The following is an 18,412-nucleotide window of genomic DNA, read 5'->3' as shown; positions in this document are numbered from 1 at the left end:
ACCTTTAACCTACTTAGCCGAGGGACCGCACCGTTTCAAGTAGCGCAGCTGAAAGATATGCACCTGCCCGCTTTTTTACTCTCACACTGCGCGGCAGTTTAAGAGGAGATAAAGTATTTGATCTAAATGGTACCACAATGACTGCAGGTGTAGAATTTTCTGCACAAATCTCTGCACAAACTGACCCCAGTGGCCGGCTCCAATGTATCCTGAGACAAAAATGAAGAAAGTAATCAGACTGTGGAGTTGCAACATTGTGGTTTCAGTATGCGTGCCACGAAACCTACGCACAAGCTAAATCTATTTTTTAATGTTCTTTATTTAATTTATCAACAGAATAAATAAAAACAACCGTAGAAATAGAACTGGCGTAAACTGTGTCAGCCTGATTCGTCATTTTTGCTTATTTTGATTTAGAAACATGTGATATGTCTTTTTTTTCAGCTGTATAGCTATGAACGAATGTTAATTTAAGAATTCACATTTGTTTGTTTGAAACTGAGTTTGCGTAAAATCGTTTTACAAAAATACGCCTAAAAGTTTGTTTTGGTGCGTATTTTTACTTTCTGAAAGCTGAAATCCATCATTTTAAAGTCTGACTTTTCCTTGGAAATGCAGTTAGTTATACGTCAAGATTTTACTTAAAGTACCTGTCAATTTAAAAAACAAAAGCACATGGCATATATGTAAACCAGGACAACTAAACCACAGGAAACAATGTGGTGCGTAATTTACGCACGGAAAGAAACCTGGATAGATTCGTCTCTTGGCTCAGATATGTTTATAGGTAAAGAGCAGTGTTCTTTATTCACATATCTTTTCAAATTTATCTATACTTTAAGAAATAAATTTTAAAAATGATACTACTTCCAAAAATCGGCACCTTTTAAAAGATGTAATAAATAAATAAACACAGTTTAGAAAGGAATATTAAATGGCTACAAGTTGAAATAATTTCCAGTGTTTTCTGCACTTTATTCTCAGCCGGTGTGTGATTGAGATGGCGGGTCAGGACCCCGGCCCTTTAGCCATTTCTACACATCTCTCAGGGTATTGAACTCGCATCATCGAGATGAAAAAAGCACTCCAGGAACCAGGCGCATATAGGTCCATCTGCTGCGTTCGGCTGAGGAGGGGTTGATGATATATTAGAAAAAGGTTATGGTGTAGGACACAAACCAACTCCATAAATGGTTTGTTATTTGGAATCTGGTTAAAACACTTTGAATGATCCAATTAAAGCTGATAGGAAATTGGATTTGATGTTCAACTAAAAGTCGCTGCTGTTTGATTGAAGCCATTCTGCACTGAAGGTTTTATTCTAAATGAACAATTATTGATCTTCTGGAACTGGTGGCAAAATATATGTGGCATATATTTTCAAAATGGGGCATTTTGATTTGTTGTTTTATGATTGCTAAACATTCTCCTTTTGTAAGTTGGGAAGCGAGTATGATATCACCTAGAGTAAAATATTAGATCAATAACACTTCCTAAACTCTTTAAGTATGAGTTTGAATTTTATAAAGGTCTCTATAGAAAATAAAGTTATAAATCTGTTTATTTTTTTCTTTAAAAAAGAGGGCAAACAACATCTTTTTCGCCTTTTGCCGCCAAGTTAGCTTTCTTATAGACTAAAGGGCCAATAAAGATTAATTTAAATAATGTTAATCAGAATTCGCGTCTAGACTTCTTTCATCCGGCAAACACACAGCATCAAACCGTAGCTACAACATTAAATACGGCAAACATATTTAAAGACATAAACAGATTTCATTTTAAATCGTTTCCGCGTAAAATCCAGAGGTTTATTGACCAACCTTGGCTGAGTCTTCTCCACATCTCCGCGTCAGGTCCGTGTATCCTGCTCCCGCTGCCTTTCCCCCACGTTTTATTCACTGGTTTTTAAACTTAACTTTACAAAAAAAAAAAAAATAATAATAATAATCATGTCGATTCAAAGCTTTTGTACGTGTTGCATGCAGCCAACAAGCGCCAGATTTTTATGGGATCCTAATGTGGAGGGTCTGTGGACTGGGGTCCTGCTCTCTGACTCGGTAATCCACAAGGTTGAGAGGTTTGCCTCATTTACATAATGTTAGAGGTCTGGGCCGAGGCCTACCTTTTCTTTTTCTACTTGAAACACGGTGCTGTCGTTACCAAAAAAGAGAAGGAAAAAGGCGCACAGATGCCTGCACAAGCATGAGGATATTTACAGGTAGGAATTTTTATTCTGATATAAAAAAGACAGGTGAATGTGCAAAAACTATTTGCTTTATTTGAAAGCAGAAGGAGTTTTCTATCATAGTCTTTCTCAGGAACAAAGCAAAACTTTAACTCTTCTTCTGTGTTACCTCAACAACAATAAAATTCAGCCACTTCATGTTAAATCTGCCCTGACATCTGGGAGGTAAAAAAAATAACAAGAGAAAGGAACAAGGTGGCTGAAATATGCATGAGAACAATAATTTATTACATTCAGGTGATCAGCTTAACCGTGGAATGGGCTTCTCGTTGTGTTGCTGTAATTGATGGCTGACCATGTCACATCTTCATTTGCTCAATTAGGGAAGGTAGCTGCTCGCTGCCATGCCATGCCATATTTCATTAGTGGCTCCATGCAGAAGAGAGCTTCCTGCGCGCAATGAAGGCGCACAGCAAAAACAATTCACACAAAAAAACAACAACTTCGAGCTGAGCTGCCTGCTGCACATTCATTGTAGTAATAATTATATAAAAAGTGATCTAGTGGAGAGAATAATTGTTAAACTTTACCATGTATATTTTAATATAAAAGTATTTAAATAATCCATGTGAGAGTTGGATATATATTTTTTAACTTTTCATTATTACTCTCAGTTGCAGCTTTTTTTTCTTTGTCTCTTGACTCTCTTTTTGTTTCACTCCTTCTTTTCTTCTTCCCCTGGCGCCAGTCAGTCAGTTTGCTCAAAGATTACTATGTCGGGTCAAGACTGCAGAGTGTCATTAATGCAGGTTGACCAGACCTGACGGCTTAAGGCCAGCCATGTTGCCTCCAAAAGTCCACCAGCTCTTATAAAACTTGTACAAAATTAGACAGATTGCAACTTTTGGCAACACAATCCAAGATCCATCCATGCCTCGCCTGGCTGCAGCGCGCACAGACTCGCAGTTTGGATCCCCACTGCCTTTCCCCTTTTCAGCATTTTGTCATTTTGAGCTTATTTGGACTTGTCCCTCTCTGCTGGGGTAAAATGATGCTTAAGAAGACTAAATGAGCTGGTCATACAACTTCATTGTGGCTCTTTGATGATACTCGGTGGCCCTTGTGTCTGTTCAAAGTGCTCTCAAAGTTTCTGAAAAGTGTGGAATTCCCCACTGACGTAAAATAGTCATATGTGGTCGGATCAGCTGGGGAACAAAAACATAACGAGCTGCTTCCAGCTGAATAAAGTTGTCAGAAAGAACATGATCATAAATTAGCGCGCGGATTTATTCATTTATAGAAGTTAATGCATTTTTCGTGAATTATTTCCCCTAAAATGTCAATGACTATTGTTTGCTGGTTTAGGAGTTTTGCTCCGCCCCCTGTGTTTGTCGTAAACCTGGCTCCTGGCTCCAATAAACCCGGGCTAAGAGCGCCCTGGGCTCGCCTCCTTCTCCAAGGCGATCAATAGGATCTCAGGCGCACTCCAAGCACTCTCTTACGTAGACATCCACCAAGGAGAGAGCCGATACAACAACACGGTTGATCTGCTCAAACACAAAAATCTACCTGCTTTCCGAATCATGTCGTTGAGCCCAAAGCACACAACGCCTTTTTCAGTGACAGATATTTTGAGTCCAATCGAGGAGACCTACAAGAAGTTCAGTGGCATGGACGGCGCAGGGAACCTAACCTCTCCACTGGGAGCCTACCGACAGCCTCAGGTGTCTCAGACCGGCATGCAGCAGCACTCCATGGGCCACAACGCCTCCGTGGCCACCACTTACCACATGCCGCACAGCGTCTCCCAGTTCTCCCACAGCGCAATGGGGGGATACTGCAATGGAAGCATTGGCAACATGGGAGACCTCCCGTCGTACCAGGAAAGCATGCGGAATAGTGCAGCAGCTACAGGATGGTACAGCGCCAACCCTGATCCGAGATACTCCACAAGTAAGTTCGTTTTATTTATACTTTTTCTGCTTTTTTATTTTTTATTTTCTCTCACTATAGAAATATACAAACAAAAAATCAGGAATTAGAGCGAAAAACTCATATGACTCACCATGTTTAAATCATAGTTTCTGCTATCAATCAAAAGTAAATTTAAATTATTTAAAACTACAGGAAAACAACAATGATTGAACTGAAAAGGAGATCATTTTTTCAAGTCTGATTCGAATTCCTATGTTTAGCACGATTAACTACTCAAATTATTATTATTATTATTATTATTATTATTATTATTATTATTATTATTATTATTATTATTATTATTATATTTCTTTAACAGTAGAAGCTTTTTATTTACTTCAATCAAACTTTAATAAATTATTGTAACATCAATTCAGACGAAACAGTGTTCTCCTCTTCTGTTTATTGAACGCATGTATATGTATGTATATTTTTAAGTTTCTAGATTCATGGGACCTTCCACAGGTATGAACATGAGTGGCATGGGGAGCCTCACGGGGATGGCGGACGCCAGCAAAGCCATGCCAGCGCTCCACGCGGCGCCCAGGAGGAAAAGGCGCGTCCTGTTCTCGCAGGCTCAGGTCTACGAGCTGGAGAGGAGGTTTAAGCAGCAGAAGTACCTGTCGGCGCCGGAACGGGAGCACCTGGCCAGCATGATCCACCTGACGCCGACCCAGGTGAAGATCTGGTTTCAGAACCACCGGTACAAGATGAAGCGCCAGGCCAAGGACAAGGCGGCGCAGCAGCTGCAGCAGCAGCAGCAGCAGCAACAGGACGGCAACCTGTGCCAACAGCAGGCGCAGTCCCCGCGGCGCGTGGCCGTGCCTGTTCTCGTCAAGGACGGTAAGCCGTGTCAGAACGGTTCCAACACGCCAACGCCGGGCCAGCAACAGGTGCAGCAGAGCCAACAGCAGAGCCAGCAACAAAACGGAGCTGGGGTCGTGCTCGCGTCCTCGGCCGGCAGCCTGAGCCAGCACCAAAGCCAGCAGCAGGTGAACGCGCTGGACCTGGAGGAGATGTCGCCCAGCCCCCCCTCACTGCACAGCCAGCTCAACATGGCCCAGATAGACACGTCTGCTGTAGATTACACCAGTAACATGGTCAACTCAAACCTCCTGTACGGCAGAACGTGGTAGGACCTCATTAAAAAAAACTGTTACTTTCCACTTTTTTATATGTCAACACACACACGTACACACACACACAGGGCGCGCAGAGGCTCAAAGAGGCGCATCAACTGATCAGGGCACATTTTCTTGACATCTCTGACAGGGGAGTCTATTTTTGAACATTTACAGAAATGGCCCCCTTGACTACGTCGTTTCTGGACCTTTTGTAATTCATGTTTTGGACCTTCCTCATGATGTTAGTCTATGTTGTTGAAACAAAAGGGAATGCTGCTTCACTTATTTGTACTGAAGAGGAAAGGTGGGGTCAGGTTTGAAGTACACTAAAACCACCATTCCTTCTTTTGCGGTAATAACTTGGTATTTTATCATAATAATATTGTAAACTAATGTATTGATTTAGACTTATTGAATAAAGTAGTTACTTGTATATTTGGCTAACACACAAGAAAACTGTATAATAATCGTTATAGCGTCCACAGTTCTGTTTTCTTTATTCTTATTTTCTTTTGTAAGTTAAAAAAGGAACAAATGCGTGATGGCTGCTGTATATGTTTCAACACCAAGTGAACGTTAACAATAAATAACTTGAAGTGTGAGAGCTATTCCTGAATAAGTAATTTTTTTTTTTTTTTTTTTTTAAAAAGGGGATCTGTTTTTTGGAGTGCATTTTCATTATGTTGTTATTGAGACCAAATTGAGCTGGAAAGCAAGGTCGATGAGGTAGCCAGCATTGTTTAGGTGACATTTTGAAGGGCTGGCTTTCATTGGAGATTCTGCAAGACTTCAAGACCAGGAAATCACCTCTTAAAAAATCTTTAGCACTTTTCAGCCGGTTTCACAACTGACAATAATTTATGCAATACTGTAATAATATATTTTGTCCTTCCTTTTTTTATTTTCCTGGAAACTCCTCAATCATATTGACCTTATTCTCCTCGATAGGCCCAGACCTTCGTTTTGCTGCAGTGTAATTGGTCAATTTTATATTGAAAGCGAGCTTTCATTAAAAACACAATTACAGCTAATTATTGCAATAAGAACGAAGAGCTTATGTTTTATAAAGGCATAAAGTACATGCCGCTCTTTGTAGTGACATTAAAGGTAATTACACTAAAATATTATTATTATTATTATTATTATTATTATTATTATTATTATTATTATTATTATTATTATTATGTAAAATTTTATCTCAAAATACATATTACACATGTAGGTTTTTTGCAATTATTTCCAGATAAATTTAGTTAAGAATTCAATTTTACTTAAATCATTTGTGAATTATTGTAACAATATTTATTATTATCACTATTTAGGATTATTTTAAACTTTAAAAGAATAGAGTTTTTGTCCATTTAAATTCAAGTATGAATTAAGCTCCACTTCAGGCTGGTGATAATTTAAAGAATTTCTTTTTTAAAGTCGACTATCTACAATAAGTTTTGTCATTAATTCTAAATGCTCTGCATTTTAAGCTTCTTGTTTTGTAATATTTGCAGCAGTTTATTGTATTATTCTTTTATTATTATTATTATTATTCCCACACGTCTCATTCTGTCCCTGTTTCTGAGAATGGGGACCCAAATTTTACCCCGTGTCAAATGATGAGGAGTAACAAGGTCCGCTTGTGTTTTTCACCGAGAGAATAAATCCACAGAAACACAGAGCAAGATTAAAATCTCTGTATTGCTCTTGTAACATTAACAAACAGTTCATAAAGATGGCAAAAGTACTGGACCCTAAAGTTGGCACAAATGCTGCATGGTGTTATGTGTTTGCTATGATTTTTTTAATCATTTTAAAATAACATTTTTTTTTTGTTTCTAAATTCAAGCATATCCTTATCGAAACACCCACACATGGAAATACCTCTCTGATTTTACTCAACCTCTGTAGAAGATTTATAATTTGTGCAAATAAACTCGAAAATGTTTAAGGTCATCATTTAGCATCAGTTGCTTTTGTCCTCTAAAACCTTCCCTTTTTCACCGGCAGCGGCTGATAATAGATTCTCACTTTTCATTTTCTGCGGTCCTTTAAACACATTTGGAAATTATTTCCCAATCTCCTTGCTGATGACACCCTGTGATGATGATGATGGCTATCAGTGTTTCTCAAATGAGACCTTGAAGGGCCTCTATTTCCAAAACTCCTCCACGTAGTTGACAGCTGTATGTATATGTGCTATCATCCCTGCTCTCCAAGGAGGCGCCGGAGCCAATATGCACCTGACATTTGGAAGTGAGAACAACTCCGGAAGGGAGTTTGACAAGAGCATTAAACAGGTCATGCATTCCACGAAACACACTTTGATGCTGCAAGATGTTTCTGATAGATTTTGCCTGTAAATTGAGGGCATGAATGAGCTGTCAACAAAGCTTTTGATGGTGGGCTGCATGAAATGAAAGTGGAGGTGAAGCCATTCTTTTCTCTTTTCAATAGCCATAGTTATGGCGCACTAATAGGCTATGCTAGGTAATCACTGGCTATTGTGCCTGTTTCTGCTCTCAATTTATTGGGAGGAGGAGGGGGGTGCCTCTTTTTGTAAGGTTATATGAGACAGGCTTGGCACTGTAATTGGTGCTGGCATCATCAATTCTGTCTGGAAAGTTTAGGGGGCTGCAGGCACAAAATGTGATGTTTCCTCCATGTAGTTAGCTGGAAAAGCTGCTTAAAAGATGTGCTCCATGGTCACACATATGTGCTCCTGTAGCACCACATTTACAAACACAAACACATCAACTCGTGCATCGTATAAACTGCCTCTATATTTCCAGCAGGGCTAGAAGGGGTCTGTCACTATTTTAATGCCATATACAGTCGTCAGAAAGCACGAAGCAGAAGATATTGTGTTTAACTAGTGTAAAGGATTTCTTTGACTATTCTTTCCAGGTAATTGCAGGTTGCACTGCATAATATGGATGTTGAAGGAAGCCTTGCTCCAGCTTCCCCCCACCCCCATTTCTCCCTGCCTCAACTCCCTTCCTCCCCATTATTCTACTTAATATGTCAGAAGGTCTGATCGCAGAGAAACCTTTTCAAGTCCTATTGATGTGTTCCTCAATTGACCATGGCGACCTAGCAACCTAGAGAGCGCTAATTGGGAAGAGCTTCACATTATTAGCTGCATAGTTTACACAGATATACATATATATCTATATATATCTATATATATAGATATATATAGATATATATAGATAGATATATATACACAAATAATTTTTTTTAAATTGCTACTAAAATAAAGGAAATTGTTTCACACTGTCAATTTAATGAGCAAAGTAATTAAAACTGAAAGCTAATAGCAGAGTCTGACCTAATTTCTTGCAGCAGCAAAGTGAATATGTTGAACGGTGTGAACCAACTTTAAATAACATTGTAAAAGTAGGATATGATATCATAAAGACACTGACAGAGTTGTAATTTTTCTTCCTTCACTCCCACAAGTTTCCCTGTTCCTGTTTCTTAGAATGGAACCCAAATCTTACACCTTGTGAAATGATTAGGAGTAACAAGGTCTGCTTTCCCGTTTCTCTGTGAGAATGAATGCCCTGAATTGGCAAGTACTGAGAAACACAGAGCAAGATTTTAATTAGTGTATTGCCCTTGTATTCTGCCAAGGAGAAACTTTCTTTCTCTCCCTTTTTTTTCTTTGAGCAGCCTGCATCTGCCGAGTTTGTTTAGTTTAGACCAAATAAGTAACTATAAGTCTTTGCCCCAGAAGTGAAAAGTTCTTTGTTTCCAGTGATTTAAACATGAAGATAAATCAGACCTACAAACAAAAAAAACCTGTTGCTTATGAATACAATTTTACAATATTTTACAATATTTGCCATGCAGGGCAAAAGTAGGCTTTTCAGGACTTTTAAGATGAGAGGGCAGAGGTTGAAAGACCAGGTTATGTGTCTGTTTGTATGTGGGTGGATGGGGTGGGGAGGAGTCAGGCATCCCTTATTAGAAAACCATGTCACATTCTCCTCTGTGGCTACCGGACTTGCTGCACTGCCAGTAATCCCCCCTCCAAGGCTCCGTCTGCATGTCATTCAGTTTTCTCATAAGTAGTTGGAGAAACTGTTTTCAGTTGCCACTAATAACTACTGACCTCCAGTGACACAGGCCAACAATAGATTTTTCAGGCCTGAAACGCACAACTAAAGAAGCTGATTAGGAACTCAAGAGGCTTGAAGCAAGAATCAATGGTTACTCTGTCCTGCCACAGGGCTTCCAGTATGGTGCTGATGGTTGTGGGACCTCCATTAGTTATGCCTCATTAAGTCCCACAAACTCTCTTTTAAGGAAAATTAGTCGAGCTGGTTCTGCAATCTATTACTGTTGTGAATCCCCTACTGAGGTGTCAGAAGTGTTTGGAGAAAGACCTGCATTAGTGTTTAATATCTTTTTGAAACCTTGTGAAAGTTGCTGTGTTTGATCTATTTGCATGCACTGCTTTTCCTGAAATGACATTTTGGTTTGTTTTTTCTTATCACCGAACATTTTGTCTTTTAAATTATTCATCTGATTCTGCTTTTCAAATATTATTTGCAGCCTGTTTTACATTTGAATTCAAATGTTGCAGAACTGAGCCAAAGCTTTTGCAAGAAAAGAATAAAGGAAATTGATATCTTTATTGTTGTCAAATAGATGGGCCTTTACACGAGCAACGAGACCTGTTTATGTCTGTATAAAAATGAAAAAACAAAAAACAAAAAAAAAATGTGAATGTGCATTTAAATCATAAAATTATATATTCTAGTTTTTGGTTTTGCAAAAATGTAGATATATGCACTGAAATGGCAACAAACTGGAAACGTCAACAGCTTGGAAAGCTTTTCTCTGAATGATTTGTAAAGCTGTTCAATTCTTTTTCTTTTTCTTCCTTCTGTAACACGTGATGCATTCACACCCTTGGAATTTTTTTTTTTTTTTTTACAGCGAGGGGGGAAGAAAACAAAACAAAAAAATCTAATCAAACATGCATTAAACATTTAATTATGACATTTAAACAGCCTATAGAATGAGCTGGAGTGAAAATTGATTAGACATTTAGTTCTTGCATTCAGAAATATGAAAAAAAAGGCACATTTACAGGACAAAAGAGTTCATCTCTGTCCTTCACTACACTCCTTTTTACGTTCGAACTAGCAAGCAGTTTTCTCCCATCTCACCGTTGCCACGGTAATGGCCAGCTGCCAGTGTGAGGATTACTGGTTAATAGGGCCAGGACTGGAGAGCAGTTCAATGAAGGTAAGCAATGGATAAGATCAGTGTGTCTTGGCTCCTGCAAAGATATTTAAGTGTGAATGTCCAAAGGTTGTGTTATGATTTCTGTTTTTATTGTTTCATTACGCTTCTAGTCACATCTTAATGTAATTTCATGTAATTATCAGTCTGTTTGAATATAAAGTTAATAAGCATAATTTGAGATAAAAGGTGTGCAACTTGTAAAAACAAATCAAAAACATAAGCAAATGAGAAGTTGTCAAATAAAAAAAGATCTGCAGAATTCAAGGACAGAATTTAATAAATGCTTGTAAAAATACTCTCAGAATTAGTTAATGGGGGGCAATGATCCAAACTCAAACAGCCATACACACACACATGGTTACGCACTCAAACACACAAACCTGCATGAATGGCAGAAGACAACAGAAGCAGCCGCTCAATAGCTATGTGTGTCAAATTAAGCCCAGAAGGACATAATGATTTCTTCAAATATAACATGCGCTAATCTGCCCCCTCCAAAACAAGCATGGAGTCTCAATATAACTGTCCCAGAGGGCCATGGGGGCCAAACAGGACCACCCACTTTCTTTTCAATTATCATCTTGCAACAACCTGTCTCCTCTCCAGCATTCAGCAGGAGACACTGACTGCTCTCCAGAGGGAATTACAATTAAGACGGCTGTTTGTCCCTGGAATAAACTTCCAGACTGTAGCTCCCTGTCTCAACTCTGTGGAGCATGTGACCCCGAGGACAAACAGGATTACGCCCCAAATCCCATGTTCCTTTAGCCTCTCTGCTCTTCCTCTTGAGCTGCTGTGGTCAGGGGGTCTCCGGGTGGGGGCGGGGAAGAGGGCTGTGGAGGACACAGCTGAATTTCCTTCAGATTCTGCAAAAAAAACCCAAAACATTAACTCTTGTGTGGGTGTTCTTAAATAGTGTTTACATAAAGCAGTGCAAATTTTTGGGATAACTAGCATTAATTTGTAATAAAAGTTTAAAAGAATAGCTCAAGTTTTCTAAAAAGAGAAGGTTATGAACAATCAATATCTTACCTGTCGTAGAAAGCTCTTTAAATGGCCTAAGTGTAGAGAAATAGAGTTCAATTCTGACCAAATTAATGAGCTAGTCCATACAGGGTCAAGAATAAAGTGGATTGTTGCTGTCTTAAAACAACTGCAGTCTTACAAAATTCAAAATGGTTAATGCAAAGATTTATTTTATAGACCTTTACACTGCCATCAATTTCACATAAGGCAGGTATTTCAGCAATAACAGTACAAAGTTGTGCCAGAAGTGCTACAGCTAGCTCCTGCTGCTGCAGTTTGAGCTGGCAAAGAACCATAGAGTTCCATGTAAATAATCATGCAAATCTGATGGTAGTTTAAAGGTTTATAAAAGTTTATAAAAGGTTTTTTTGCATTCACCTCTATAAAACTTTCGACATTGGAGTTGTCTTAAATAGGCAGCTACTAACTTTGGTCTTTACCCCTCTAGGACTAGCCATTAGCTCATCAGTCTGATCAAAATTAAACTATTTCTCCAAACTTAGATTGTTCAAAGACTTATGTACAACAGGTAAGATATTAACTGTTCATAACCTTTCCACAAAACTCCACCTAAAACATTTTAAATGGTTTAACATTTGGTTTAACAACAACATCTATCCAAAACTCCAAAACTATTAACTGCTTTCCATTAAAAACAAATGAGAGAAAATGTGACATGATATCAACATCATCAGTGATTGATTTTAAAATGAACTGTTACAAAATGAGAAATTGTGAGAATAAAAACAAAATGTGGACAAAATGAAATTTTCAAATCCTTGTTGTTTTATGTGAGCAGATCATTTATGTGCTTAGATCATTCTAAACAATGATTCTCCTTTAATGTAGAAAATAAGATCTAATCTTACAGCAGGTAGACATCAGTTTTCCTTTACTTGGATCTCGTGTGTGTTATTGGTTCATTAAAACCTCATTAGAGCAAATAATCTTAGTGAGAATTTGCCTCAGAAACACCAATTAGGGCACAGTCCACATGGGACAAAAGTTCTGTTTCAGACAGGAGTCATAGTAAACGGTGGACCTGGAGTGTTTATTTGCCCTGCTGCAGCCAGCTGGTTAGACGAAGACACAGGATGGGTATATTGACTCCACCCTGCAGGGGGTAGCAGCGCAGCAAAAGGGAAATAGGGCTCTTTTTCAAGTCCCCTCTCCACAATGCAGCACATCCAATCAAAGGGCCTCCAGACCCCTTTGTGGGGGTGGAGAGTGGACAAGCAAACGAGAGAAGGGGGGGGTGAGTTTGGTCTGCCAACCCCTCCTCCAGCTGCTGTCCTGCCTGTGCGGCCAGCCACACTTCACATCTAATTAGCGGTCAGATGCACTGGCCCCTAATCAGCAGAACATGTTAAAACTGCCCTAATCAGGCCTAATCCTGGTTTTGTGTCACACTCACCCGCCGTCCGCCTACCTTCTCTGTCTGCTGGATTGATTAGGGCATCATGTCAGGATGTGGTGGTCAATAGACAGCAGTATGGATTTGTACACTGTATGTTTCAAACAAACAAAAGAGTACCTTTTAAATACCTTCTAACTGAACTGAAGCAGCTTTTCATTGCCTCAAAGTAATCTATAGGTGCTTTGATTAACCCAGTAACACAAGTAACAAAAATAATACGTTTTTCAACAATTTGTGTTTGGAGTCAATCACCTTAAAAAAAAGAGGAGGTAGAGAAACTTTTGAATCAGATCAATGACTCAGAACTCAACTAATTTAACCCTCCTGAAGCCCTTGGAACTGAAGAGAGGAAAAGAAGCTCTTCTAGTTTCAGGTCCATTTGACCTGAAGGCCACGGGAGGGTTAACTAAAATGCAGCAAATTTTCACTCTATAGCATTTCGTTCTCTGTAGTCTAGTTCACTCATGATAATATTTATATACTTTTGTACTTTATTAACTTCATCCTTGTTTATTTTCTCCAGTCTGCCAGAAAGTTTAGACTTTTCCTTTGAACAAAATTTGTTTTCTGGTCAATTTTGTCACTGATTTTACATTTATTTAAAAACAGAATGTTAAGTCAATGTATGAAAATATGATTATGGTTTCTTTTTAAGTTCCACAGACTCTCACCTATTTTCTGCTCTGTTCAAATTTTTAAATGCTAAATATTTAGATTAAAACATCAAAATAACTCAAAGTAAAAAAAACTAAAATAGCTATTTAAACCTGTATGAAGTTTAACCTTCATACAGCTTTGCATGTAAAAGACAATATTCCACACATCTATAAGTAATTTTTTTTCAAATCAAGCATCAACATTATTTGATATTGAAGCAGTTTCTGCTTATAACTTAAATATTTGGTGTAAAAACTGATCAGTAATTTTCTTAAGTGAATAAGAACTGAACTTGTCATAATACATTAAGGCAAATATAAAAATAAAACTTTAAGGTAGAGTTATCATGGTTGAAATTACTCTTTAACAAGAAACTAAAAACACAATAAAAGAAAAAAGCTTCATTTTACATAATTCTTTCTTTGTCAATAAACTGCCTTGAAAAACAATATGACATTAAAGTAGGTCAACTGATAAAATACTAATTTACTCATCATGTGAGATACAGTTTTTATAAAACAAAGAATATGAACCTTAAAATGTATGAGGTCTACAAGTTGTACCTCAAAACAAGTGAAAACTGCACTTTTTTCTTTTGATGCTTTGCAAAATTTTTAGGAAAAAACTAAATTTCCTTCTCTTTTTATTTGCTCTCTTGGGTCTGGAAGTTTCTTTCATCTCTCCTCTTCAGGTTTTGAAGCCTTGAACAACTCTTCTAGTATTACAGCTGACATTGGGTAGCTTCACAGTATATTCTAATTAAATGACTGAAAAGTCTTTCGTTCTCAGCCGGGGAAGTCAGTTTTTGTAAAATGAATGCTTTGTTTTCACTTTATGTGGCTTGAAGGTCAAACAAATCGCACAGAGTAAAACATGTATGCTGTTTTTCACTAAATTAAACAACTTTTGTCATTAAGAAAATAATTTGACATCTTTAATATGTTTTTAATCATCTGATTTTATACGGTTTAAAACTCGCTTTACAATTTTAGCCAACAATTAAAATACAGATAAATATCTTTTTTACTTTTATTAAAATCATATCTTATTTCAAAGCTCTAAATGCCTATTCAGTATTAAACTGGTAATTTGGTTGCACAATGTTGTAATTTATCACTTATCACAGTCTTTTGGTCATTAACTGGTCTATAGTGTTAATTAGAGACTAATGCATAGCCACTCAGAGATGGGTGAGAATAATGAGGTTTTTAAATGAAGATGTTTTTCTTTTCTGATCATTCTTCAGCATTGAGCACTACGTTGCCATGGAGATGGGAGGTAAATTAAGTAAAAATAATGAGAAAAGGACTGCATACTGTAATGTTTAATTTGCATTCATTTGATTGTGTTGTACAGTCTTCTCTCTTTATCTTCATGTCATCTCTGCTGTCCATCTGCTTCTTGAGGACATTTGTCCCATTTTGCCTGATTCGGTGGATTCAGAGACTACTTAAGAAACTTTGGGTGGAAAAATGAGGTCATCAACATTAGCAGTATGGATGAATTTAAATCCAAGTGTTGAACTGCGGAGAACGGATTGGGTAATTACCACACTTTTCAGTGATATAAGGCCATAAATTAAAATCTAAAACAACTTCTCAAGTGACAACTCATTTAATCAGAGGGACAATCAAACAGAGAATTTGCTGTTTACTGATTGCTCTAATCAAAAATGGCTTCTTCAAACGCAGCTAATTGGTCAGTTTACTCACGGAACGGGGAGGCAAATGTGGAGGGGCTTCTGTCGTGATTTGAAGGGCCCAAATATCTCCCATTTGCATTGAGAGCCACCAGAATACACTTGACTCCCACAAGTTATCAGCAAACCAGACAATTATTCATCAGGCACAAATTGGCACATCAAAGTCAAATCAGAGAATTGCCGCCGGAAAGACCCCAAAGCAAGAGCCGAGAGAGGAAATGTGGCCTTTGATTGACCGCGTTGCCCTTCGTTCTGTCTGCTGGCTCTACACAGTCAAGTTCTCTGTGTTTTCTGCTTCACATATAAAGCCACATCAAGCCGAACATAAAAATAATCCTAAATAATAAAAAGGAAAAACAATTAGAATATTTCCTAATTGTAAAACAATCTATAGTAGGATAAAAACAGTACAAACATTGTACAAAAATAAAGGAAATCCAGATTAATCATAGTTTGTTTTTTTTGACAAATATAATGCTTGCTTTTAGTTGATGTAATAAACACAATGCAGTCCAGTGTCCAGTGGTTAATGAGATATTTTACTAACAGACAGAGTTGACTCCAAGGTCTTTGGCAAAAACTTGCACAATGAGTAGCACTTGGAATATGCATTGTGAATGTCTCTCAGCTACAACCAGTCTAAACTTTATCACAATATCTTTTAAACTGACTGAATTACAACCATTTTTGTGTTTAAGTCAGTTAGCTCTGGCAGCCATTTTAAATTAAGTTGACTCCAAAAGTAAGTCAGTTGTAGATGTACATCCAGTGATTTCATTCTGAAAGTTTCATAAATTCCTAAGGTTCATAAAAGATTTTGCTAACAGACAGACAGACAGACACACACACACACACAGGCAAAACTATTATTGGTGTGCCTTTGCCTTTTGGTTGCAGGCAATGGTAAAAACTCAAAAAAGAAAAAATCTATAGAGTTACACTTTTTAGCATATCTAAATAAGATTGTGTTGTTTTGAAACATGTAGTTTGAATCATCACAGATGCATCACTGAACATGCAGGGTTTTTATTTGTTAGATCATAAGACACTTTTCATCTCAGTCCATTTTAAATAAGCTTGAGCTCAGAAAAGGTGATAGCCTTTTTCAAACAATTTTATTTTATGTCGTTTATTTCGTATGTGGAGTACTTCCACAATTCACCAGCAACAAGTGTTGCTGAGTCCATAAATTGATTTTGACTTTAGAACCATGTCATTATAGCACAGTCTGAGGCCATAAAGATCATGGTCACTCGGGATTGATTTTCACCATTGCTCTATGAGCACAAAGATTTCCCTCAGTTATCTTATTCTTTAAATCATATACTGTAGATGATGAAACTCCCAAAACATGAGCTAGTTTTTAATAGAGAGATGTATTTGAAATTGTTGAGTAATCTGACCATGCAGTGCTTTACAGATAAATGAAACTCAAGTTGCCTAATTGGGTGAAATTTCCATTTCAAAATTACATTCAGTTACAAGGAAATGTATACGGTGAGCCAAGCAGCAGTGCTCTAAAAAAGGGTTTAAGCAAAACAGCCAAGAAGAATGCCCACATGAAGAGTTTTTTTCTATGATATATGTCACTTTAAATAAGAAACACTGCTTAAACTAATTTTAGATTTAAAAAGAAAACATTAAGTGATTAAAAAAGAAGATAATCTCTGTTTACATTGGTCATAATATGATTGTTTTTTGCCAAACATTTTATATAAATAAAGTCAATTAGGAAAGGTCCAACACAGAAACATGTAAGCTCATTTCATCACTGAATAACATGCATGTTTTAGACTCTGCCGTTCGTCAGCAGGTTGATCGAACCTGCAGGCAGCGCCAGTAGAGTCTCATAGGGGCAGAAATAAGTTTGCCCCATGGACAGATTCTGCTGCTCACTGATAAATCCACTACAAACACTAGACCTAATGTGATCTTATTAAATGCATGAATGGCACAAACTGCTGTGTCCAACACTGTTGATTTTGTTTTCTAAAAAAATCAATTTGGAAAACAACAATAAGAAGATAAGTTGGCAATCAAGGAGCTTGGAGCAAACAGACTGGACATAAACAGAACACAAACAAACTAAAGACAGAGGAGAGAAATCCAACAGTACATTTTCTCCAACATGATGAGCCTGTAGTATTTTGCTTTCCGGTCTACAGCTACACTTAGATCGCTCACAGATGGATCGTGTTTAATTAATTCTGTGGCTTCTGAACGTAATGGCTGGAGGTTTAAAACAAAAGGAGCAAATACATATGCATGCACCACTTTTCAGTTTTGGTTTTTTTTTTTTAATTATTTTACAGAAGTTTTCTTTCCCCATTTAATTTCATTAATCTGAAGTATTTTTGTAGAATTATTACTTATAACCAAATTAAAAATTCAATGAAACTATATATTTTAAGGCAATCAAACAGAAAGAATCGTAGTGAATAGCAGAGCCTTGATGTTTTTCTTGGTAAGTGTCACAGAATACAACTTTTATTTTGTAATTAAATTATTTAACTGTACATGTAGGGTAACTAGTTACTTCCCAACCTTGTATAGACCCACTTAGACTAATTGCGATAATAATTAGGCTTTTGAATATTTATCTTGTGAAATTCTATAACCTATAGGAGTGGTAGAGAAAGAGATCAAAGCCAACATCTGCCCACTAATTTTTATGCTCAGGAGCCATGACTGCTTACATCACATGCTGTCCATCATAATATTATACCTTTGCCTTTATGGCACAATTCACACACTTTTAAATTTGAATAAATTGTTTGGTTAAAATTGCTCACCTTTTTTCGAGTCTACACTTCTACTTCTGTCACATCTGCAATAACATTTTCTAAAATGCAGCAAAATTTATGGACAAATCTGGATGGAAAATGTTGCAAATTCTTAAGCAAATGGCTTTTTTTCATCATATAACTGTTGGAAGATTTGTGGCTCATTTTTAGTGTTTACTACGTTCCGACTAATTAAATAAGTAGTGCCAGTGTTGGCATGTTGCTCACTTCTCATTTCTGCACTATCGGCATAAATTTAAAGCATAAACACTTTGCCATGATGGAGCTAAAAGT

General features: G+C 37.3%; 1 protein-coding gene across 2 annotated transcripts; it reads left to right on the top strand.

Annotated features, from left to right (window-relative positions):
- The first annotated feature begins 2,897 nt into the window (after positions 1–2,897).
- Positions 2,898–5,885, top strand: nkx2.4a (NK2 homeobox 4a). 2 transcript variants are annotated; one of them, XM_017412971.3, is made up of 2 exons: positions 2,898–4,138; positions 4,598–5,885. In XM_017412971.3, the coding sequence occupies exons 1-2, from the start codon at positions 3,769–3,771 to the stop codon at positions 5,293–5,295; spliced, it is 1,068 nt and encodes a 355-aa protein (XP_017268460.1). In that variant the 5' UTR covers positions 2,898–3,768; the 3' UTR covers positions 5,296–5,885. The 2 variants fall into 2 exon arrangements, with proteins under 2 accessions (XP_017268460.1, XP_017268450.1); XM_017412961.3 differs by having other exon boundaries at positions 2,899–4,138; positions 4,625–5,885.
- Positions 5,886–18,412: the final 12,527 nt, after the last annotated feature.

Source organism: Kryptolebias marmoratus, linkage group LG10 (genome assembly GCF_001649575.2).
Source record: "Kryptolebias marmoratus isolate JLee-2015 linkage group LG10, ASM164957v2, whole genome shotgun sequence".
Classification (NCBI taxonomy): Eukaryota; Metazoa; Chordata; class Actinopteri; order Cyprinodontiformes; family Rivulidae; genus Kryptolebias; species Kryptolebias marmoratus.
The sequence above is the reverse complement of the archived record's forward strand: the minus strand, read 5'-3'. Positions and strand labels throughout refer to the sequence as shown.

What these genes read in the sequence shown, in the direction of transcription:
- nkx2.4a (XM_017412971.3), top strand. Translation starts at nt 3,769, where the DNA reads ATGTCGTTGAGCCCAAAGCACACAACGCCTTTTTCAGTGACAGATATT. An exon ending in TGATCCGAGATACTCCACAA is followed by an intron (nt 4,139 to 4,597) that starts GTAAGTTCGTTT and finishes TATATTTTTAAG; the next exon opens with TTTCTAGATTCATGGGACCT.